Here is a 19,588-nt window from a genome sequence, read left to right as displayed (position 1 = left end):
GGATTTCACAAGAGGAAATGTTGATGCCGGCTCTGTTTACGCACTTAATTTATGTGCATCCTTGCATGCATAATAAGGCAGAGTTAAACTAATAAGTTCACAACTTTTTCTTATTCCACATGCACTGCATCTTATATCTAATTGTAAGCACAGGACATCAGAGTTATAGGATCCCAGTAAATAATTTAAAGATATGTACTATTGTTGGAGCACACATCGACTGAAGTGGACTGACCAAGTGTTCCACACCTGTGCAACGATTTGAGATGGTTGGATCAAAGATGTCAGGTCTTTAATGTCATTTTGAAATCCGTCATAAATATTCACAACTGCTAGGCAACTTCAAAGCTGCACCAGGCAATTTGGGAAAGCTATTTGATGTTCAGTATCCAGAAATCATGTTAACTCTGTTTATACCAGAGGAATGTGTGTGTGTGTGTGTGGGGGGGGGGGCTCAACGATTTTAAAACTATTTTCCTCCTAAGATATAATGAAAGAAGGAATAAATCATCTGGGACTGTTAATATGCTACTCCATCAGGACCACATAATTTAAAAAAATAAATAAATAAGTAGCCCAATCATAACTGAATTAGCTCAAGCCCCTAAGTAGTATTTCAGCCAATAGGGTTTTCTGCAGATCTGTGCTTCTTATTCCTATTTACATGCATTACCAGTGCTACATCCTCAAATATATGCAGGTTCATGTAGTAACATTTGAATATTTTCCACATCGCCACTGTTGGGTAAAAAACATGAATATTTCATATCAACTGAATGATTAAGTGTTCATCTATCGCTTCATCTCACTTCCTTCATTACAGTTAAGGCAACATAAAGGCACTAACCTCAGTTTCTAGGTCACTTTGTAAGGATGAGGGAGTGGCGCGAAAGGAGTTGGAAAAAGACATTCATACATTTTTTTTTTTTTCTTTTTAGGGGACTTAGGGGAAGTTTTGATTTGTACAGGCATAAAACTGTCCACATTGTGATTTAGGTTAATGGGAATGGTGCGTGTTGACATAAAAATCTTGCCTGCTGCAGCTTAAGTTCTGACATGGTGACAAAGTAGCCCTGGTTGAGCGTCCATTAATATTCCTTAGTAACTTCGCCCGGGACATTGTAGTGCGTCAGACTACAAAGTGACACTACAGACGTTTATAGTAAGTATATATCGCTTGATGGCTTTAAGTCTAAATTAGTTTTCAGGCTGCTCGGACAGGGAGTACATTTTCAAAATGCTTCAGTCAGGAAGCATGTGCACTTAAGTGTGACAAATAAAATATGTAAAAATTCATAAAAACCTATGGCTGTGTTGATGGTGTGGTAGATTGAAGTTATTTTTGTATGTTTGCATCCAATTCCTCCACACCTCAGTCAAGCCCACTAAGGCTTACAGCCGTGGATCCGTGGTGATGGTGGACGAGATCATGAACGACAGCCCTTCAAAGTTCAGGTTCCCAGAAGCTGGCCTCCGTGTCATGGTCACCAGCCATTTTGGACCCAAGACCCGTCTGCGCATGGCCAGTCGCCTCATCATCACAGAGGTACAGCCCAGCGCCCCAATAAGAGGGTGTAGCTGCTACTGCTATGTGTATATGCATTACATTTTCAGCTTTGAATTTAGTCGACATTTTTCAAAGCTTGAAGAGTATCCTTATCTCGCTGGCAGTTTACATGTCACATGTATTTGTGTTTTGCTATTTATTTATTCATTCATAACTGCAGAGACGATGCATAAAACATATGGCGTAAACGCAGCAGTCGCAGCGCGTCTGCGCATGTGCTCTTTGACTGAGTTTCTTTTTTCTGAAAGCGCCAGAAGTTGGTGCAAGCAGCTAATGGAGTGGAGACGCAAGTGATCGACGGGAAGGTTGAAATCGAGAATGGAAACGTGCCAGAGGACAAACCCAGCGAAGAGAAGGAAAATGAAACCATCTCGCCATTTCATATTCCAAGTATGTCATTTGTTAAACTACACACATAAATCCACAGATGAATTCTTTGGTGGGTATAAAGGGCATCGGAATAATCTCTGTTTTGTTATATAAGAGCTTTGACATTTCAGACTTGTTTGAAACTATTTCATGTTCTTCCGTATTGCTAACTTGAAATTAGCAAAACATAACTCTGCTTCAGTGCTTATTGACTCCCTTGCTCAAATGCACATGTTGTATGCACAATAGACGGAGGACAGTGTCTACTTACAATGACTTTAGTGATCCAGTTGCTGGAAAAAGTAGATTCACATCATCAGAGAGGAGAAACCAGATTAAATTATAAAGTGAGAGGTTTGGTGTGAAATGAAATGCATATTTATTTCTCAATATTTAAATGAATATTTGAAAAAACGATAAAAAAAAATAAAAATTGTACTTGTCATATGAGCAATAAACCTTTTCTTCACCATATTACTAGAGAGGCTAATCGTGTGCCCATGTGTTGCTGCGCAGGGGGTATCGGCAGCAAGTTGAAGTGGCTGATCTCGTGGCCGCTGCTCCTGCTGCTGTTCTTCACCGTCCCCAACTCTGGCAATCCTCGCTGGGAGAGATTCTTCATGCTCTCCTTCATCATGTCCACCATATGGATTGCTGTCTTCTCCTACTTTATGGTCTGGATGGTGAGTGTGAAAGCAAGAACTTAATACATTTTCAGAGGGGCATTTGCCAGGACACCACTTTTGATTATGTCTAGTCGTGCTGAGGTTATGAATCGGACGTTTTTTTTTCAGGTCCTTGTACAATATCATTGAAAATGTAATCTTTTTGGTTAGACACAACAGGGACAACGTAATCAAGGGCTCTAGATGATTGCAATACACTAATGCAGCAGGGAAGTATTACAAATTAGTATTTGGGGTTATGGTTGATGTAATGTTTGAGCTCGGGCACTCTGTACATTTCTCTCAGGTGACTATAATCGGCTACACTCTGGGAATTCCCGACGTCATCATGGGCATCACTTTCCTGGCAGCAGGCACCAGCGTCCCAGACTGCATAGCCAGCCTCATTGTGGCTCGGCAAGGTAGACTGCTGCTTCTGAAACGGTTTTAGATTGCAATTCCATCGATGTAATTTATTATTACAGTTATTATAAATTACAAGGTGGAGAGCCAGATGTGGATATTACCTGGGACGCATTATATCACTAGTCCTCCAGTACCTTTGTGGTGAAAGTGCTTTCTGGGATGTTCCTTTTCTTAAGGTGACAGAACATGGATAGAGAACTGTTACTAGATATTGAGATCTCCGTATTTATTGTAAGCAATGTTAGTGCAGATGGCATTATCATGCACGTGTGCATTTTAGCAATAAGTGATCAATCTTACAGACTTTGTTAGCATTTACAAACCCAGTGCAACATTATTGGAGTACTGTCCATAACTCTAAGCACAGGAACAAAAGGAAATGGTGCGCTTTAGCCCTGCGTCAGCTGAATAAGGTTAGGGCCCTCGAGAATATCAAAGTATAGAACAGCAAAGACTTTGACAAATGGTTTATTCAACATGAAAGTCCCTATGAAAATCTTTTATATCCGTTCTTAGTTTCATTTTTTTAAATTGCTCCTTTTGGTTTTGTTGCAGGTTTGGGAGACATGGCCGTGTCCAACACTATTGGCAGTAATGTATTTGATATTCTCGTGGGACTCGGGGTTCCCTGGGCGATACAGACCATGTGTGTCAGCTATGGATCTGAGGTAAGGAGCTCGCTTACTTCACAAGAGATCAGGCCTTGTCATTTCGGTATCTTTGTACCTGTTGGCATAACCAACAACATCCAGTCCCTCCTTATCTTTGAGGCGCTGCAGCTGAATGGTTGTCCTCTCTTGTGTGTTGCAGGTGATGATCAACAGTCGCGGCCTGGTGTACTCGGTGGTGCTTTTGCTGGGCTCTGTGGGCCTCACGGTGAGCAATAGCTAATGATGTTTATGCTGCAGTGCTCCCAAATGTTCCCCAACAATTGTTTTTTCTAATTGTATAAAGTAGTAATCTCCACTAATTTCACATCGATAAATAACATCCCCGTTTGGCTCCTACATCACTGACTCAAATGTTAAAATTCAGTGTGGTAGTGTTATCCTTTCTATGAAAGATCCTCTGGTGCAAATTAGGTAATGAATACTTTTTTGGGGACTAAACCGATTTGGATATTCATACTGCATTCAATAATTAAGTGGAATGTGAAACTCTTACTGGGGAAAAAAATAAACCAAAATTACCCGTAACAACAAATGTCAGACCAGAACTCTGAATTGCAATAAACTCCTCCACAAGGTGGCGTCAAACAAACATTTGGTACACAGTTAGAAAACAAATGTAACTCCTATTAAGAAAAAAAACATTTAGTTTGATTTTCTTTTAAAATTTATTAATTACTACAGTAATTTCAGTTCATCCATGCTTTTTTGACCGTGGCATCTCAAACACAAAATCAACAGAAATATGGGCACACTGCTGTAGGAAAATGCTTCTTGCGGATTAGTTTTAGGGTGAAGTTTGTATGTGTATTGGCTGTGCAGTTACATGCTATTCAGTACGATACGGGTCCATTCAAAATCGGGAGAGGCATTCAATTTTGTTTTGATCCATTTTATCACATAACTCAAAACACTGCATTAAGATTTTAATTTGGAAGACGCAACATCCGGCACAACCCTCTCTGATGTATTTGTATGTGTGCAGGTGCTGGGGATCCACCTGAATAAATGGAGGCTGGACGTGAAGCTAGGCATGTATGTCCTGGTGTTGTACGCCATCTTCCTCTGTATCTCCGTCATGATCGAGTACAACGTCTTCACCTTTGTCAACCTGCCCATGTGCTTTGAGGATTAGAGCACAGCAGCATGCCTCTGATACCAAAACCTCAATGCTCCCATAGCAACCCCAACTTTTTTTTTTCAAAATTACTGGACCTATCTGCAGACTCTTTTTGTTCTCTCTTGCGCTCTTTATTGCAATCCTTCTCGTCCCAAATATGAATCTTATTTCCTCAAGAGGCAGTACACGCTGTAAGAGTGGACTTCATTATTTGTCTCTAATTTGTCCTCTTGTCACATAGTGCCGGTCCTTAATTCTAATTTTAGGCATTGCCTGTTATTGCAGTAAAGTCTTTAGTTATTCTGTGCGCCTGTTAACTTTCTACCCATCTAGCATGCCTTTAGATGTTGGGGACCTCCAGAATCATAAGTGCCCCTGTTGATTGTTGTGTCTTTTCACATTGTAGATTTCCACTCAATTTCCAAAGCCTATTCACAAACCAAACCAGAGTTTGTGACTGAGGGGGGGGAAAAAAATAAATAAATATATATATATATATATATATATATATATATATATATATATATATATATATATATCTCTATCTATCAAACCAAACAAACAAAACCCCCACATAGAGAGAACTCTCCATGAACTCACGCCTGAAAGAATTAGTTACCCCAGCACCCAAAGAAAGAAGTACACTCCCTTTTCCCTCTCGACCCCATGGAGGAGGGCTTTGTCCTTGGCAGCTCCCCTCCTCCAGCCTGGACCCCACTCCCCTAGCATGGCCTTTGGCATCAGGGAGCAGATACTGTTAGCTCTTCACTTAACTCCCTCTCTTCCACCCTCACCTGCTTGATCAATTCTGCTGTGTTTTCTAAAAAAAGAAAAAGGAAGAAAAAAAAAGACTGTCAGGACACTTTGTGTCAAGTTGTACCACAGTCCAGATCGGATGACTGTGAGGGTGTTATGCATCTGCAGCACTGCACAATGTAAACATGTAAAACACTTCTCTTTTTTTTTTTTCTATTAATTTTTTCAACCAAGGTTTTGTCTCGTATGAAATACAGAGAGCTTGTTGCAAACATAGGACATTGCCTGTTTTTTTCACTGAAACAAATTGCACATGGAAATGCTTTTCTTGCTTTGTTGCTGTAAGGAGATTTTACCACTCGGAGGGGTATCTGGCTGGTGGTGGCAACTCTACTCCAGCATCGTTTTCTTTCAGCGATGGGTCAGTCCACTTTTCCCTCTGCACAACTTTAGAAAAAAAACTGGCTCCAGACCTGTGCGATGCAGCTGTCATCAGGTGACTTGTTGTCATCTTTAGACAGCAGCAGCGTGGAGATGGTGGTTTTCAAGAAAATGCAAAGAAACCAGACGGTTCTCAACACTGACTGTCTGCTATAAACACTCCCCTGGCCAGTAGGGGTACCACAGCCCCTCTACACAGGGCAGGGGTGCCAACCACAGCTGACGGTTATCAGGGAAACTCAGAGATGGACAACTCCAGCAGATGGCGATGGTTGATGGTCTCTTGATTTTGAGTTACATGTAGATATTGCACTTTAACAGCCGTCCTCTCATTCTGAATCAACTAGTGCTTCCTTTTTTGTGCGTGTGTATTTTCAGTGTATATGTGACTGTGTGAGAGAACAATGTGTGTGTGTGTGTGTGTGTGTGCACACTCTCCGTATGGGCCCACGCTACGTTTCCCATAACGGGCTCAACTCTCGAACGGATTGGAACCTCGTTAACACCATGAGCACACCCGCCTGTCTGCAGTGCATGCTAGGGCATTAAATGCAGCTCTTCCACAGCACAGCAAAAGACTGAGGGCTTCTGGGAAAACCGGCCAACTCACTTTACAAAAATCGGCAGCTACGAGCTATACTGCAATCCAGACATCTTGACATCATGCAAAAAGGCCCGTGAGGAGTCCACAAGTGAGATGCAGAGACTAAAGAGCGCATGGAGGGTTTTAAGTGTTGATAAATATTCCTCTGCCACGCTGTTGGCAGTAGGCACTTGTATATGCAATCTCAATTTACAGAATTCTATGTGACGGAAGGCCCCTTCAAGGCTGCCATATAAAGACGGGGGATCCTGTGGAGATGTGATGTCGGTTTGTATCGTAGTACTTGATGTGTGAGCTCACGTGTGTGTGTGTGTGTGTGTGTGTGTGTGTGTGTGTGTGTGTGGGTTTGCAACGGCCGAAAAACTGATATCAAAAAGGTGGACTTTTCTGGAAGTGTGGCTTTGAGGGAAGGTCTACACATCCGCTCCACCCGCCCTCTCTTTCTCCCCTCTTGTCCCCACTTGCAAAAGGGCATTAACTCTCCACCAACCCTGAGCAGAGGGGCAGCAGGGAATGCATGGATGAATGGATGGCTTGCCTCCACCGCCCTGGGGCCGTTGACACTTTTCAAAAGACATTGAGAGCAGACTTTAATGTCAGGAGGTGACCACACAGGGCCTACAGACTCCTCCACACACCCACTGACATCCGTGTACACCACCTTTCCTCCCCCTAAACCCTTTCAGTGGGTCTTTGGACATACAGGACTTGTTTTTTGGTTGTTTTTAAAAAAAATGCTTTTTGTGGGGAAGGCTGTACGTTGATTCAGAATGTGCAGTGTTGAGGTTTAATTTGTGTGTTCTGTGTGGTCACATTCTGGTTGCCAGGTTTGAGTGGTGAACAACACTGCTCCTCTTTTTGTCATCTTGACACGCGTTCTCATCGGTTGTCTGACTCGCATCTTTGTGAACAAGTCACCCTTTTTGAAAGTGTGGGAAAAAAAAAAAGGTGTTGAAATCAGATGCCATATTTGTCATTACTCTGCATAAATCCAGATTGTATGAAATCCTGTGTACAAAATATGCGCACATACTTAGAACACACACTTTAGAAATGGCAATTGAACACAAGAGAGGACCGGTATGTATTTCTTGATTGAATGCGACCTGATGCACTGTGAGCTCAATGTGATGTGGGAGTTGTTTGTCAAGAAATAATACATGATTAAAAAAAATATATTTAATGTAAAGTTAGTTACTATAAAACATTACTGAGGACATCTGTGTAACTTATATGAATGTATTGTCTTGCTATACTGGACATATCCAACCAATGCATTTTACTGTAAAGCAATAATGTGAAGAAAAAAAATAAAATGGAAAAAATAATTCATGTACATTTGTCTCATGTTCTTGGATTGTTTGAGAAATGCATAAATTAAATGAAGCCATTTGTACATGCAGTTTTTCCCAGCATGTACTAATGTTTTTACCCCATATTTTAAATGAAATCAATGGAGGAAGTGAGTATTTAATCCCATCCCACTATTTCAGATTTTCTGATGCACGAGTATTTTTTCTTTTGATATTTAAAGTGTTTAACACTGGAGTACTTATTTAAAAGTAATTATGCACGCAATACAAAATTACACTTTTAAAGTTTGGGATCCTGAGAGAAACTTGACTGGTTAAAATTGAAGCAGCAGATGCCCTGACTGAGTTCCTTGTCCAAAAACAATGGTGTCTACACTTACCATAATGCAACTTAACTTTAGACTTTAGAAAGCTCCTTCCAGAGCCACAGAAGGCCTCATGAAACGGACACGCTGTAAAGTATTCCACATGATGTATAAACTGAACATGGTATGTAAGGTGTAGTCTCCCTTAAGTACAATTTGTTGTGTTGGTAATGCTCCTTCCTCTTACTAATTTCTGATTGTAGAACAATGCTGCATTTCTGTAATATATTCTAATTCATGACTAAGAATTAATTAAAGTTACTACACTGGAGGAAAACTTCAGATATGCTGACTCAAAGCCAAATGACACGGTGCAGCTTTCAGTTTTGATCCGAGCAGTATAAAATGTGTAATATTTTATGGTGAAATGAACCTTAAGGTAAAGTTAATGAGTTCCATGTACTCCTCACGGCTACTCTGTTGCACCAGCAACAATTTAAGCCCTTTTCAAGAAAAGTATATGTCTCCTCAGAAACTCTAATATATTCTGGCCATATCACCGTGTTTGATTGCATCCTTTCTTGTTTCATGCTGCTTGCTGCGCTTTCCTTCAGTACAAAAACTCGCTGATTTTTAATTAAAGTTCCAGCATCTTCCAATCCCACTCATAAATTCACACTCGGCCAATGCTTAAAGTAATACATTGGAAGAATACTTTTAATTTGGGGGATATGAATGAGATTATATAACCAATAAACCATCTGCTGTTTGGTTAAAACGCCCCTGAAATGAAAGAGTCCCACTCAGGATTTAGAAGTTGTTGCAACAGCTTGTATTTCTCCGAGTGAATGATGAATAATAATGTATTGGTCCTTAATGGAAACTTGTTTTGTGTGATAATCAAGTTGAAGAGCACTGACAGGGTGATTGCAAACTATTTGTTATTTATGGTGACGGCAGGCAACATGTGAAGAATCCTTTGAGAGGCGAGTGATGGGAAAATTCATGTTTTGATAGCATCTCGCCTCCGTCAATATAGATGTTTTTTGTTTTTAGCACCAGCAGGGGGCAATGTTGCAACAGGACTCATGTTCCAGTGCCACAGAGAAACTTTGTCAGGGCTATGTATGAAATGAAAATGGAGCTCCTTTACCCAAGTAAATAAGCCTCTGGGAGTCTCTGATAAAGTTTCAAATATCAAAATGTGGCAAAGTCAAACCACAAGTGGAATTAATGTGTTTTATATGATTCACTACACATAAAACACACTGCACATCATTTGTTAATGATGGATGTCCACGTTTTTCATCAGCCAGCAGACAGTCAGCCATCTGGTGAGACCAACATGGCACAAGCAGGCTACTGGTGCTTCTCCCTAATGACCCCCCCTCTTGGCTACCGTGCTGCAGTTAACAAGCTTCCCTGTCAGCCATGATGTTGTGCACTGATGAGTTCCTTCTCTGCCCCCTAACAAGCCCATTTGGGCAGCTACTGCGTGTCTCCCGTCAACGCGGGCTTAGTTCCCCTACACCATTTGTTGTGTCGCATTTAGAGACGAGGCCCGAGCATCCTGGCCTCCACACATACAGCACCGTAATCCTGCTTTGGAAAGTTGTTTATCTATTCACTCACCGCCCCCCGCTGTTAGAGTATGGGGACATTTTCTTTCCTTGTTTGTGCCTTGCCAGTACATTTCTGACTCCACTCTGCTGTTTGGGTAAATTGCTGTGCTGCAATGATGGATGGTGAGCAAACTGGGGTTGCTGCTGCTTGCTGCAGTCCCTCATGAAGGCATCCTGTGCTGCTGAACACATGTTGTTGTGGGTCGCCCCTGTTTTCCTAACTACTGGTTTTGTTTGGCTTTCTTGGTGAACTCTGACTGTGCTAGTTAGTTCAAATGACAAAAACAAATATGTACCATGTATTTGTATTTATCCAGAGAGATAGTTTGGGGTTTTGAGATATCGTTTTATATATTTCTGCCTCTCAAATGTTTTCAATGGACATCAATTAATTTCATTGTGGTGCTCACAGCAATTCAAGCTGACGAAGAACAATCGAAGGTCTGGTAAATAGTGTTGGTTAAAGCAGATGTTCCCAATCCTGTTTAACTATAGCCCCTTAAAAATGAAGCCAGTTTCACCTGTTCAGTGTAACCACAGAGTGATTTTGCCCTAAAAGAAACTTCAGGTGCATTAAGATGTAAATTGACCCGATAGTTCATGGACTTAAACAGTGATTCCAAAAATGTCAACATTTATAAATTTATTATAACATAATAATTCACTATTACTTTACACTAAATGAGTGATTCACATTAAAACGTTGGGCCGGACTCTTAGTAATTCATTTTATGACAAATGTCAATAGGATTTTTAATTAGATAGGTCATCTGGAACAGAACCCACAACTAGAATTTGTTTTTCTTTTTAGATTGTTGACAATTTAGTTCATGATGCTTTTCAAAGTACAGCATTCAAACCGAAAGAGCATATAAATAAAATTTTTAAGGCAATTTTGTGAACTGCACTCTCAACCATGATCTGGTTAAGCTGCTTCTTTTTATTGGATTTCTTAGAATTTACACCCATGTACTCTTTTTCAAATATGTGTCTCACGTGCCTTTTTTTTTCAGCAGTCAAATTCCAACTGGCTCAGTCGATTTAAAGTCTGTAAGCTTACAGTCCCACACGCCGTAAGTGTTATATACCGTACTCCATTACCCCCATGTGACCTTTCCCTGGTATTTAAACCGTTTGCCAACTTTATAACTAGAATTAAAATAAACTGAATAATGATGAGGACAATGACATTATCAGAGCTGTAACCTGTGGGTCACTTTTAAAATAGCACAGAAATCAAGTCATAAGCTCTGAGGACGGTCACCTGTTTTCACAAACTAACCGCAGGACGTTCAGCCCAGGATGCCCCACTCAGCTCAGCTTTCATTTATGCTTATCTGTTTATGGCAGCCCCCCAACAGTCTGTTCCCTTGTGCATTGTGGTGTAAGTGATTAATCCATTCTGCACACCCTGTACACTTCATGAAGATAACACAATACCTTCTTATCTAGGTATCTATGAATATTAAGCATTCAGCCCCGTTGAAGGTAACTGTGGTGCAATGGAGACTGATAGTTTTGATAAGATCATCTGGAAATAAATCAAGTAATGGTTCAAAACCTTGATTAAAGGAGTCATGCAATGACTCCTTTAATCAAGGTTTATAGTTAGGATAGTGTGCCATACATCACTAAGTGCTATGGACTTTTGTTTAGCTAATCCACAGACATCCATCATTACAAGAACACATTTGTGTTAGAGTGTCCAGGGTTTGCATTTATTGTAGCCTGATATATAGAATCACACTCAAGATACACTGCTTGATATTCAGTAGAAAAGCATGGTCATAATTAATTCTATTGTTATCCATAATTAAAATTAAATGTTTCCCTCAATTAGTGAATTTTAAAGATAAAGCTGGCAAATGATTACAATTAAATAATTTCTATTTATTGGGTCTAATAGTTTTGTGTTTGTTCTGTCGTCTTTCTTTCTTGACAGTTAAGTTGTTGATAGCATGTTTTGAATTATTATATATGGAAAACAAATCAGTATTCATTTAATTATATTTCACTAATTTTACTTGTTTCCCATTTATCTCGTGTAAAGAGCTACATCTTTTTTTACATTTTTAGTATGTTACATTCTTTTCAATTGAAATCTGTATTATGTGTCCCAATTCTATGGCCAGTGTGGAAATAGTTTTGTTTGCGCCTGATTTTATGTAAGTTAGACTACTTGTGTTAAGCTTCATTTAATACTTATGTTGTCCACTTAGGAGAAGCGCCACAACCTGTAAATGCAACATTGACATTTTAACACGTAAAGCATACTTATGGTTTTAAACAGTTACATTTGGATCCATGGAGCAACATTAGCTTTCATTGGAGTCTTGTTTCTGTCCACCTGACACATTTATATCCAATCGTCACCTCTATTTGAGCTCTGTTAATGTTTCCACTAACTCATGGGGTAAGGTATCTGGCTTTTTCCTACCGAGAGTTAAATGACAATATCATACCACTTTCATGTCCATGTGTTAAGCTTGGAGAGGGAGCTAGCCGGGGGTTAGCTTAGGTAACGGCATGAAGATTGAAAGCAGGGGGAACAGCTAGCATAGCTCTCTCCAAAGGTAAAGATTACAACGTTACCATCATTTGTAAAGCTTGGTTAGTTGTGTCTTATTCGTTTAATCCGTACTGAAATGTAAAATCAATTCTTAAATCGGAAATGATGTGTACACACACACATAGGTGTTTTCAATCAACGTGACTCTTACTGATTACACCTCTGCTCAGGTTGAAATGGGTGAAGCTACAGTGCACAGAGTTACATATCACCAGACATTCATGTCGGTCCTGAACTAGTTTGCATGTACTTTAGCTTTAAAGTAAGAGGTGTGTTTACACACATAAATATGAAAGTCTATAAATCATGTCATAGAAAAAAAGATGCTCCTTGTACTTCTGGAACTTGCTGGAGAATGATCACGTTTTTTTAAGTTTTCTTCAGTATCAAAGTAATCCAGTGATAGCGGTCTGCTCATCCATTGGACAATTGCAATTCAGAAACTGCTAATAGCTAATTCGGCAAACTTCTAATGCCACTTACCTGACAAATGTAAACAAATTAAGCCTTTAAAAATAAAGGGGCTTATGTTGCCTGACCACTTACTCACCTGGCACCATGGCATAATTTATACTTCTCCTGTTTGATGTTTGGTCTTCTAGACCCACAGTGTAAGACTTAAAAACTCCCTGGCCGAGAGTAATGCTAAAACTAATGGATGATTGGCAGTAAGCAGTGTAATGCAATATTAATGTGTATTGATGGGAAAAAGGTAACAGCAACTGATGGCATCCTTTTGTCCAACAGCATATTATGTAATGATGCAACAGTGATGTTCAGGGTTTTGAGGACTGACCTTACACTTTTGTCAAATCTCAAGGTAGTTGGGTATTATTTTGTAGTCTTGTCTATTGTTTCTATTGGTCATGAGAACTACTAATGTAAGTGAATCGCTAATATATGATAATATGGCAACATTTCTACAACCAAAAAACTAATGTTTTCAGATGATCAAACTGGTTTGCAAATAAGCCCCAACACAATCTGAACCACTTTATTTGAAAGTATAACTGAAAGTGATTCCGATAGAAATATCAGTAATAATTCTTAATTGCACAGGAAAAACATGCACCTGGACCACGGTTAGTTGGTCAAGGTGGAACCAGTTGTCTGTAAGCTATGATGGATGTTAACACAATGGACTGTCTTGTGTGATGCTGGTTTTATACCAAATGAGCAGCAGGTCATAGTTTACATGAAGTAGTGCAAAGAATGACGTGTAGTCACATAATCCAAACACAGCAGCTAGAATAGGATGCTACAGGACTACATCCGTATGTGAAAAAATACCTTTTAGATATTTCTCTCCTGTTATCACCGTCCTTTCTTTTACAAAAGTATTATTACCGTCAGGAATCCTGGACAAAAAACTATGAACCGGAATGATCCTGAATAGGACTTATCTTGGAAATAATAATCTAATCTCTTATCATTCTCAACTGTTTACTTTAGTAATGGCAATGTATATATACATGAATAAATACATACATTGAACTATAATATAGATCAAATGTAACATATAAACAAACATATGAACAAACATATAAAGCCATGAAGAATTCAACAGTAGGAAATCCACTGCAAATCAGAAGAGTGACTCATATATATATATTTTTTTCACGTCAGTTATTAGGCCTCATGGTGCAGAGTTACTGTAAAACAGGAGCAGAAGTGATAACCGACAACCAGGATGAACTGGATGTGCCCAGAGAGATATGCCTCAGAAATACTTAACAAGAACAATTTATATATTTGTACAGTAGAGATTCCAAGAGAGGAGGCTGGCAGTTTGTGCAGATACTGTAAGCCCCCAAAGTGATCCTGCTCAGCCAGTTTAAACAGTTTGGTGTTTGATGAGCTTGAAGCAACCATATCACAGTTGTGGAAAAAGAAAACACTTCCTTGTGCATACTTAGTTTCTTGCAGTACTGTAACTTTCTGAACAAGGTTTTGAATCTTCCTCTCTGTGCATTTTGCAAATATACTGTAACTTGGGTCTTGAAGCAATTTGCCAACTAAAATAAAATGAAGCTGTCTATGAATAGACGTCTTTGCTTTGCTGAGGATATTTGGCTGAAGAGAGAGCACACCTTCTGACGTCTGTAGTGTAATTTTACCCCTACAAATGAGGATACGTTAAATTAATAATAGCTTCAATGATAAAAATGTAATGCAGTCATACAATATGTACCTTTGTGAATTATAATATGACTGAAGTCTGTTCTGGTCTTTGCAGTCCAGTCTGATTTTGCCTCCAATGGTTCAAATAGACAGCATTGAACTATTTTAAGACCCATGAATGAAATCAGAATGATCTTTTTTAAAAGGCTCTATATTTTGCTTGACAAGGATAAAGAAAACCGACTCACCCTGTCTCTTTGTCACTCTGCAGCCGCCAGTTAAGTACCTCTGTACGCTGAGAGCAGCAGCCTAACCTTAGTCAACCTCTCCTTCTCTCACCACAACGTTAGGTCAGTTATTAAAACTCTGTATGGAAACATGGAGGCAATTCATCAGTTGTAAAAGTTCAATTTCATCACTTGTAGGGTGTTGGTGCAGAGAAGATTAGTGTTAATGGAACACAACAACAAATGAGAAAATGATAAAGAGTGCTGGGAAGAAAAAGGGAAAAACAAATTGAAGAAGAAGGTTGATACATTTTTATCACCTTTGCGTGGCTCTGTCAACAAAGTAGAGAAGCTGCTACAACACACAAAGAAACGTTACTTTATTCTCTACTCTACTTTATCTTTACATAGCAACTAGTTGCTTTCTGCTAAATTAATGCTCTGAATGTCGTATAGAGAATCTTTAATTTGGCTACAAATTATATATACTTAATAATAACGAACAATTCGTAAAAAGAAACCAAGCGCTCGTCATTATTCTTTTATACATACTTTTATTAAAACATCATTGGCCTCCAACCAGTAAAGTACATAATAATAAGGATAATAATATCATAATAATAATAAACTGAATAACATCAGACCAAGTCCTTTTCTGTATATTATAGTATTTATGCTTTATCTTTTGTCTTTTTATCTCTTCAGTGAGGCGTTTTCTGGACTCTGCATTCTCCGATGTCCAAGGCTTCAGCTAGTTTTAGAGGAATGTACAGTACAGGAAACAAAACATAATTATCTTACCCCATCATACTATTTTTTTTCTGACATCACTACATATTCCATCTCATTTGTCACACGCAATCAACCACTCACATCTGTTCCAAAACGATTTGAAATAACCCAAACCTGCTGTGGTGGCCATGAACATGTACGCTTGCAGGCACACATACTCTACAGACTAGTGTACACACACACACACACACACACACACACACACACACACACACACGCACACAATAAAACCCACGCTCAGATGCCTGCAGTTGGGGGTATAGTGCTGAGCTCTGGTGCTTTAATCAGACCTTTGGCCATAAAGTGTCACACTGACCGAGGCAGCAGCTTTCACAGAGCTCTTTTCTCAGCAGAACCAAACTCAGAAGGAAAAAGCATTCATCTGCCACCAACCTTGCTCTAGCACAGCACAGATAGCCGCCCATGACTCACCCTTGTCACTCTCTGCATTTCCTCTCCATCTCAGCTTCACACTGAATGGTGCGTCCTTTGGTACTGGAATTCAAAGGAAATGCCACAAAAGTGACCTTTTAAAAAATACAAGACGATCACTGAGGGGGGACCAACTGTCTGTTTTACACAACATAATGTCACCGGGCTTTGCATGTGGAGATTGTCTCTCATAAAAGTTTGAACTTTTAAAACTTTTGAAACAATTAAAAACACAATGGCACCATAAAAACCTTTGACTTGAGTTCAAAGTCTGCACGCAGCACTCAGAGTCAAGTGTAGGTTTACTGTATGTTCTGACAGGCAGGTGATGCTGAAAATCTCTTTTATGGTTTCATAGCAGTTTTTGTGGGCTTGTCAAGTACAGAATAACATCCTGTCATGCAGCTGATTTCTCTATCTACCTCCACTGCTGGCGTGTTCATAAAAAGCAGTCCGTTTCTAATGGTGCCCATTCCACCACTGGCGGTCATGTGTCAATGACATCCTGTACCGGCGAAGGTTCATGTGGTAAACTAGTGGCGTTGGGCAGTGGCTGCGTGTGGCTGTTCTGCTGCAGCTCTAGTGCCATGGCGTTCTGCGGGTGGGGGAACTCCTTCACCTGTCTGCGGTACTCCAGGAAGGTGGACGCCTTGGTGGCGATCGCAACCACGTTCTTTCCAACAAAGATGGTAGAAACACGGCTGTCCTGAAACAGCACCATGTTGACACCTCGTATGAGGATGGTTACCACGTTTATGGTGACCAAGCTCAGAACTGGGTACAGCATCATCTTCTGGGGCGACATGTGCTCCCCTGCATGCTGATTTCACTGAGCGACACGCAGGGCAGGATGAGCAGCAGGATGTAGCAGTAGAAAGAACATCAGGCCCTCGGCCCAGATGGGCAGGCCTGTGTGCTGGGGCTCCCACAGGTTGGCTTGGATATCCAGCAGGTCCAGCAGGTCCAGAGCCACCCAGAATAGACGACTCCTCATGTCCTCCTTCTTCCGGAAAGTTCTCACATATTCCATACTATCCAGAGCCACTAGAACCAAGTATAAGCCTGGTACACATACAGATAATAACAACGTCAAAGCCTTCCGGGCCACCGTCTCCAGACTCTTCCTGTCTGCCTTGCAATTCTGGAAGACGAAGTAGAGCTTGATCTCCAGGACAAAGATGTATAGAAACCAGAGGATCATGGCGTATCCTCGCCGGGCGGTGCGCACCTCGGCACCGACCCACACTGCCACATATCGCAGCACTATGAGGAAGCATACATCCCCTACCAACACTATAATACACACACCAATCTTTCTGGGACCCTGGTTCTGCTCCACCAGGTAGGCGTCCATGAAGGCCATGCTGGTCATGATGACGATGGTGGTCAGGCACACGTGGCGTTTGTCTGGGGGTGGCAACACCATGGCGAGGGCCCCTGCTGGCACACACTCCCAGTTCCCAGCTTTTAAAAGCAAAAATAGTCCAGATGGTAAATACGGCACGATGTCCTCTCCAAACGGTTGGAGAATTATTTACATTTATTTCAGGTGGTCTGACAGCTCTGGTGTGCAGAGGTGCAAATGTCTGACTTGTGTGTCTAATATTAGAACCATACTCTAATTCGCTCCACTAATAGTCCATAGAGGAGGACGGTTATTGCAATGTGGAAGCAGAGCAGAATGTGGAGTCAGTGGAGAGATGCGGGCTGCTGATTGCTCTCAGAACATCACCTCGTTACTCAACGCACTTCCATTGATCCGCCTCTGCCCCTCAGCAGCAACTACAACCAACGTCTCTACAGCTGACACACCATGACTGATAGTCATCCACACACAGTCAAATGGAGAATACTCTTACTGCCGGCTCGGTCTTATGCACATGCAATGGAATTGGGGACACGGTGCTGCAGTACAGCAATGTTTATGGAGGGGTTTATTCCTGTATGAGACCGTGTAGGAAGCAGGAGTTGTATGTGCGCCCGTGCTGCAGCTCAGCATGTGCGAGGAATTCCTCTTTGTATACTCCTTTAGATGGTGGTGCAGCGTGTGTGGCTCCTTGTGATCCTGCAGTGTGTGTGTAGGGAAACGGAGGAGAGAGAGGAGAGGAGTCTGCAGTGGCCAGAGGCCCCCAGCCGCCATAAATCACACAGACAGTAGGTCAACGGCCCATGAGGACTTGCGTCCGACACCAGCTTCCCTGGGGGGAGGCTCTTACATCGGTTTGAAGATCCATCCTTCCCGTCTCCTCTTGCCACGCGCCAGCCTCTCCACAACCTAGAAGAGGGATAAATAAAGAGCAGAAGAGGGGGGAGGGCAGGGGAGAAGGAGAAAGAAACCTGTCAGCAATACTTGGCCATACAACACAGTTTCATTGCAACGGCGCACCACATATGAGGAGCCAAACAATGTGTCGGCTTGGCTAACATATATTGATAGGGCAGAGCAGATTGCATATGTTACACTAAGACTGCTTCAGGATGTCATTATCTCTCCATTGTCTGGGACGTGTCACAAGACATCTGGACGCATAGCTATGCTTCGATGGTAATGTTACTATAGTCAGCATCTTTGGGACCATAATACCCAATAGTTTAATCTTGGGAGTTGAAGAGGATTTTATTACAATAACTTGTAGTCTCTTATAGTAGCTAACTGCTCGTCACCATATTTTCTTCTTAAGGCGAGGGTAAATGGGTGAAAGGATGAAGAAGTGTTCATTTCCTGCATGTTTTGAGTCACTCTGGTTCACTGTAGTCGAGAGGCTTATTATTCAATTCAAGCTCCATTTACAGTCTATTTTTGTTGGATGACGTTTTAAGTTGTTTCTGTTTTGACCTGTTTAATATTCCAGCTGATGTGTGTGTGTGTTGAAGCGTGTCGGGTTGGGTCAGGGTCTCATCTACACTCCAGTTGGACGTTTGCGCCACAGAAACTGTGCAGATGCCAAGTGCTTAACTCGCCAGCATGTCTAAGTTATTAGCATAGACAGCGAACAAGGCTGGATAAAAGAAAGTGAAACGTGTTAATTGAGCAGACCCGTCACCCTCGATTGAGTTTGGCGAGCTTCAAGAGAAACGAGAATATGTTGCTCTCTTCATTTCTGTCTGCTGCTCCTGTCACCGGATCCTTCAGGCAGAACACAAATACATCACATTCGTGTTTATGTCAGCTAAGGTGCGTTTCAAATGTAAATATGAATCCTATAACCAAATATGTTTTGCTAAAAAAAGGGACCATGCAACTACTCCGAATGTAATTTCTTTGGGCGTTCGACGCTTCGGTGAGAAATATTCAACAATATTCGAAGGTTCGACGGGGATGGGGGGAGGTCGCACTACATTTTTATTCTTTACAGAGATCGCGGCCCCAAAAGGTACATTGTAGGCCAACTCTATTAATCTCTCTCACACATAACACACACATATTCACGCTTCCACACCCAGCAGAGCATTTAGGAGCAACAGTCATCTCTCACCCTTCATTCAGTCAGTCAGTAAGAGAAACAGATCTTAGTCAGATACAAATAGATAAGTAAATATACTGTAGTCTATGCCTACATATAGGCCTGAATAATAATAATAATATTAATT

The 19,588-nt window shown here is 41.0% G+C and overlaps 2 protein-coding genes across 2 annotated transcripts in view; one reads left to right on the top strand and one right to left on the bottom strand.

Annotated features, from left to right (window-relative positions):
- slc24a4b (solute carrier family 24 member 4b) overlaps positions 1–5,271 on the top strand; it is a 28,833-nt gene extending 23,562 nt beyond the window's left edge. Inside the window, 7 exon segments of the mRNA XM_034527663.1 lie at positions 1,377–1,546; positions 1,816–1,957; positions 2,453–2,619; positions 2,909–3,023; positions 3,583–3,695; positions 3,838–3,903; positions 4,681–5,271. Of these exon segments, the coding sequence (XP_034383554.1) occupies positions 1,377–1,546; positions 1,816–1,957; positions 2,453–2,619; positions 2,909–3,023; positions 3,583–3,695; positions 3,838–3,903; positions 4,681–4,830 (923 nt within the window). The 3' untranslated portion in view covers positions 4,831–5,271.
- An 11,213-nt stretch (positions 5,272–16,484) lies between these two features.
- tmem121ab (transmembrane protein 121Ab) lies at positions 16,485–17,423 on the bottom strand. The gene is given in 3 exon segments (XM_034527996.1): positions 16,485–16,813; positions 16,816–16,873; positions 16,875–17,423. Coding segments are annotated over 3 exon segments (936 nt in total).
- Positions 17,424–19,588: the final 2,165 nt, after the last annotated feature.

The sequence above is a fragment of the Cyclopterus lumpus genome, chromosome 24 (genome assembly GCF_009769545.1).
Source record: "Cyclopterus lumpus isolate fCycLum1 chromosome 24, fCycLum1.pri, whole genome shotgun sequence".
In the NCBI taxonomy this organism is placed as follows: Eukaryota; Metazoa; Chordata; class Actinopteri; order Perciformes; family Cyclopteridae; genus Cyclopterus; species Cyclopterus lumpus.
The sequence above is the reverse complement of the archived record's forward strand: the minus strand, read 5'-3'. Positions and strand labels throughout refer to the sequence as shown.